The 5,874-nt window shown below is 44.8% G+C and overlaps 1 protein-coding gene across 1 annotated transcript; it reads right to left on the minus strand.

The window, feature by feature from the left end:
* Positions 1-372: 372 nt before the first annotated feature.
* LOC114171952 (uncharacterized) lies at positions 373-1,374 on the minus strand. Its single transcript, XM_028056720.2, has one exon. It carries the CDS (start codon positions 1,372-1,374, stop codon positions 373-375), a length of 1,002 nt encoding a protein of 333 aa, XP_027912521.1.
* Positions 1,375-5,874: the final 4,500 nt, after the last annotated feature.

Here is a 5,874-nt window from a genome sequence, read left to right on the forward strand (position 1 = left end):
GTGGTTCCTATCTGTAGGGAGTGGTTTGGCTGGCCTAATGGTAGGGGCTTGGTTTCTCCCATTGGCTCGATTCTTGCTTCATTGTTGACCCGGGGGTCGAGATCTTCCGCTTGGATGGTGATCGCAGTTTGCGTTTTCTCGATGTTGTTGGTGGTGAGGGGAGGGTATGGGAGCTTTAAACTGGCCATATAGCACTCTCTGGCTGCCTTTTGATCGCCGTGGACGGTTATGATGTCTCCAGATGCTGAGGGGAACTTTAGGGCGAGGTGTGGTGTAGAGACCACGGCTCCTAATGAGTTGAGAGAGGGCCGTCCCAGTAGCATGTTATATGAAGTATGGGCGTCTACTATGAGGTATCGAACTTGGATCATTCTAGTCTGTCTCCCTTCTCCGAAGGTGGTGTGAAGGTCCACATATCCTCGGGTTAGCACCCTTTCGCCAGAAAATCCGTATATGGGTTCGTCGTATCAGTTCTTCAGCGAGGATCTGGAGCTGTTGGAAAGTCTTCCAGTATATGATATCTACTAAGCTTCCTTGGTCGATTAGCACCTTCTTTACGGCGAAGTTTTCGAGTTCTATGGTTATGACCACAGGGTCATCTTGGTTGGCGTCGACTCCTTGGAAGTCAGAGTCGCTGAAAGTGATTGGTGGCATTCTTCTTCTGGGTCCCCTCCAGACGGCGTGGACAGACTGGACTGCCCTCAGGTGCTTTTTTCTAGAAGAAGAGGAACATCCGCCTCCAGCAAATCCTCCTGATATGGTGTTTATCGTCCCTCTCAGGGGGGGTCTTTCTTCTGGGCGCCTCCCCCCTTGAGGTGGTTCCTCCCTCCTTCGTTCAGAGTTTGTGCTTCTCCTAGGTTCTTGTCTGGATTCTCTTGGTTCGTTTCTCGTATCCTCCCTTCGTGGAATGTTCCTTTGCGGGTATTTCTCGTGTTGGGTCCTGGGGTTCCCTTCAGTTGTGTTTCTAACATAGTGTCGCAGGTGGCCGGCCCGTACAAGTTCTTCTATTTTGTCGCGAAGAGTCTTACACTCCTCTGTTGTGTGGCCGTTGTTGCGGTGGTAGTGGCAATACTTGCTTAGGTCGGCGTTTGGCGGGTTTTGGAATCTCTTAGGTGGAGCGATGAGTTCAGCTTGCAATACTTCATCAAGAATACGGGATTTGGGGGCATTAAGGGGGGCGTAGTTAGAGAATCTGGCTTGCTTTCTGTCTCGGAGGCGGTTTTGGTCTCGACCTCCCGGCTCTCTACCGCCCCTTTTAGCTTCCGGGTGGGTTGGGATGTTCCGGACCCTGTCTTGGTAATGTCGCATCTCCTCGACTCTGATGAACATCGATGCTCTTTTTCGAAGTTCTTGCATTCCTAGAGGCGGGCGCATGGCCAGTTCGTCAGCAAATGGTCATGGTCTTAGTGCCATCACCATATAGTGCAATATCAGGTTTGGGGTGAGGTCCTTGATCTTCATGGCGATTACGCCGAACCTGTCAATGAAGGTGCGAAGGGACTCTCCTTCTTCTTATCTTAAGTTCAGGAGTGACAGGGATGTGAGGTCGTGCCGACGGCTGGTGTCGAACTGGGTGGTGAAAGAGGTGGTAAGGGTGTTGAAGGAATCTATGGTGTAGGGCTGTAGGCTCATGAACCATTCCAATGCCGATCCTCTGAGCGCAACAGAGAAGGACTTGCACATTACGGCGTCGTCAGTCGAGTAAAGGGCGACTTGGTTGGTATAAATGGATATGAATTCATCTGGGTCAGTGGTACCGTCGTAGGTCACAGTTGGAGCCTTCCACTTATGAGGAAGTGGTGTTTCTACGATCCCGTCGACGAACGGGTGCCTACGGTTCCTTCTAGAAACGAAAGGGTTGTAGTTGCCCCCGATAGTGTGACCCGTGGGTTTGTATTCGCTTTCCTCTTCTGTGGCGGGTGGGGGGTCTGCCCTGCAGGGGGTGATCTCAGGCTCTTCCATGGCCTTGCCTGCTTCAATCCTCCTCTTGAGTTGGGAGTTCTCTTCTCTAAGTGCTTCCATTTCGTCTGCATTCCTTTTCCTGTACTCTGCGAATTCTTGCTGCATCCTAGCTTGAACCTCTAGAATGCGAGATATGTCGAATGAGGGACCGGCGTCTCCCACTTCCATTACAGGGGGTCTGGTAGGTACTTCAGCTGGTCTACTTCTTGTGGATACCATGGTCTTGGGACGAGGAGGGCTGACCTTGCAAAATACTCTTCGGCCCCACGGTGGGCGCCAATTGTTCTTATGGGACCAAGTTGTACTTCACAAGTCTCGTGTTCTGTCTTGATGTTGGGAAGTCGAGTGAGTCTTTTGGCTTCAAGGGGTTGTGGTCACGGCGCAGGTGTACCTGCAAAAGATACTCCGATGCCAAAGTCAGTGCTGAGTGATGTCAGTGGTTACATAGAATATTTAATGCGTAATCAATGCATAGGGTAGTGTGCTATTTATACCTTTTTTTACCTGTGGGTCCTACCTGGGATGGGCTTTTGGCCCAATATTCCCTTCTTGGCTATTCTTGGATCCAGTGCTGAGGGGGAAATTACCAGGAGATCCCTCAGGGGTAGGCGGTATTCGGTACTCGGTCGTGAGAATGCCTACGAATGGTTGATTTCATCTTATTGATCGAGATGGTTACGTCATGGGTTTGGATTGTCCTGGGTAGGGGTACTTGTGGTGTAGGATAGGCGGCTTAGGGAATTTGTTACCGTGAAAACCTCTTGTCCGTGATGGGGATGTCTTGGAAAAGGATGCGGCTTCAAAGGTTCGCTGGTGGCTGCCTGGGGGAGGAGGGGCATTCTTTAGAACAAGGTATGTGATCCGTAGTGTGTTTGGTGGTCGCATACTATGGGAGGGGATGTCTATCGAGAAGTGTGCGGCCTGGGTGTTCGTTGAGGGCCGCATTTTGAAGAAGAGGTAGCCGACACAGGGTGTGTGGTATTTGGGTTCACTGAGGTTGCATGCTCAGAGGTCGAAGCCGTGTACTTTGGGTACGGTTGGGACATCAGCCTTCCAGTCTTGAGGAGGGAAACGACGCGTAGACTTTAGAGGCCGAGGCCGTGTACTTTGGGTGCGGTTGGGACATCAGCCTTCCAGTCTTGAGGAGGGAAACGACGCGTAGACTTTAGAGGCCGAGGCCGAGTACTTTGGGTACGGTTGGGACATCAGCCTTCCAGTCTTGAGGAGGGAAACGACGCGTAGACTTTAGAGGCCGAGACCGTGCACTTTGGGTACGGTTGGGACATCAGCCTTCCAGACTTGAGGAGAGAAACAACATGTAGACTTTAGAGGCCGAGGCCGTGTACTTTGGGTACGGTTGGGACAAGGGACATGAAATGAAGTTGAGATTTATGACACCAAGACAAACCAAGAAGGATCAACATACATTGAAGGAGAAAATAGAAAAAGAAAGAATAGAAAAAGAAGAAATATAAACTGCAGAAGGAATGAAAATTGAAGAAAAACAAAAGGAAGTAAAGAAAAAGATTATGGAAAAGGTAGTAGAGAACAACGTGTTTAATCGGAGGCCACCCATGTTTAGTTGCATTCGTTTACGAAAGCGACAACAATGTTGTAAGCCAAAGATTGGTGGAGAAACTCAAGTTACCAACAACCTTTCATCCGAATCAAGCAAGGATCAAATTTAGTACATGACAATGTGTGAAAGAAGTATTATGTGTTATTGCTCCCACGAACTCTTGTCATCTTCTTTTGAGATGGGCAGGCTTCATTTTAAAACGCGCAATCTTGATGAACGTTCCCTTTATTTGAGGCATGAGGGACATGAAATGAAGTTGAGATTTTTGACACCAAGACAAACCAAGAAGGATCAACATACATTGAAGGAGAAAATAGAAAAAGAAAGAATAGAAAAAGAAGAAATATAAACTGCAGAAGGAATGGAAATTGAAGAAAAACAAAAGGAAGTAAAGAAAAAGATTATGGAAAAGGTAGTAGAGAACAACGTGTTTAATCGGAGGCCGCCCATGTTTAGTTGCATTGGTTTACGAAAGCGACAACAATGTTGTAAGCCAAAGATTCGTGGAGAAACTCAAGTCACCAACAAGCTTTCATTCGAATCAAGCAAGGATCAAATTCGGTACAGGACAATGTGTGAAAGAAGTATTATGTGATATTGCTCCCACGAACTCTTGTAATCTTCTTTTGAGATGGGCATGGTTTCATTTTAAAACGCTCAATCTTGATGAACGTTCCCTTCATTTGAGGCATGAGGGCCATGAAATGAAGTTGAAATTTATGACACCAAGACAAACCAAGAAGGATCAACATACATTGAAGGAGAAAATAGAAAAAGAAAGAATAGAAAAAGAAGAAATATAAACTGCAGAAGGAATGGAAATTGAAGAAAAACAAAAGGAAGTAAAGAAAAAGATTATGGAAAAGGTAGTAGAGAACAACGTGTTTAATCGGAGGCCGCCCATGTTTAGTTGCATTGGTTTACGAAAGCGACAACAATGTTGTAAGCCAAAGATTCGTGGAGAAACTCAAGTCACCAACAAGCTTTCATTCGAATCAAGCAAGGATCAAATTCGGTACAGGACAATGTGTGAAAGAAGTATTATGTGATATTGCTCCCACGAACTCTTGTAATCTTCTTTTGAGATGGGCATGGTTTCATTTTAAAACGCTCAATCTTGATGAACGTTCCCTTCATTTGAGGCATGAGGGCCATGAAATGAAGTTGAAATTTATGACACCAAGACAACCCAAGAAGGATCAACATACATTGAAGGAGAAAATAGAAAAAGAAAGAATTGAAAAAGAAGAAATATAAACTGCAGAATGAAGGGAAATTGTAGAAAAAGAAAAGGAAGTAAAGAAAAAGATTATGGAAAAGGTAGTAGAGAACAAGGTGTTTAATCGGAGGCCACCCATGTTTAGTTGCATTCCTTTACGAAAGCGACAACAATGTTGTAAGCCAAAGATTGGTGGAGAAACTCAAGTTACCAACAACCTTTCATCCAAATCAAGCAAGGATTAAATTCAGTACATGAAAATGTGTGAAAGAAGTATTATGTGATATTGCTCCCACGAACTCTTGTCATCTTCTTTTGAGATGGGCATGGCTTCATTTTAAAACGCTCAATCTTGATGAACGTTCCCTTCATTTGAGGCATGAGGAACATGAAATGAAGTTGAAATTTATGACACCAAGACAAGCCAAGAAGGATCAACATACGTTGAAGGAGAAAATAGAAAAAGAAAGAATTGAAAAAAAAGAAATATAAACTGCAGAAGGAAGGGAAATTGAAGAAAAAGAAAAAGAAGTAAAGAAAAAGATTATGGAAAAGGTAGTAGAAAAGAAGGTGTTTAATCGAAGGCCACCCATGTTCAGTTGCATTCGTTTACGAAAGCGACAACAATGTTGTAAGCCAAAGATTGGTGGAGAAACTCAAGCTACCAACAAGCTTTCGTCAAAATCAAGCAAGGATCAAATTCAGTACATGACAATGTGTGAAGGAAGTATTATGTGATATTGCTGCCACGAACTCTTGTCATCTTCTTTTGACACTGGCATGGCTTCATTTTAAGGCGCTCAATCTTGATGAACGTTCCCTTTATTTGAGGAAATAGGGACATGAAATGAAGTTGAAATTTATGACACCAAGACAAGCCAGTAAGGATCAACATAGGTTGAAGGAGAAAATAGAAAAGGAAAGAATAGAAAAGGAAGAAATATAAACTGTAGAAGGAAGGGAAATTGAAGAAAAAGAAAAGGAAGTAAAGAAAAAGAATATGGAAAAGGTAGTAGAGAACAAGGTGTTTAATCGAAGGCCACCCATGTTTAGTTGCATTCTTTTACGAAAGCAACAACAATGTTGTAAGCCAAAGATTGGTGGAGAAACTCAA

Source organism: Vigna unguiculata, chromosome 7 (assembly GCF_037176805.1).
Source record: "Vigna unguiculata cultivar grain cowpea cultivar isolate G323 ecotype 2 chromosome 7, ASM3717680v1, whole genome shotgun sequence".
NCBI lineage: Eukaryota > Viridiplantae > Streptophyta > Magnoliopsida > Fabales > Fabaceae > Vigna > Vigna unguiculata.

Coding starts and splice junctions, on each gene's coding strand:
- LOC114171952 (XM_028056720.2), bottom strand. CDS start 1,374: ATGCGCCCGCCTCTAGGAATGCAAGAACTTCGAAAAAGAGCATCGATG.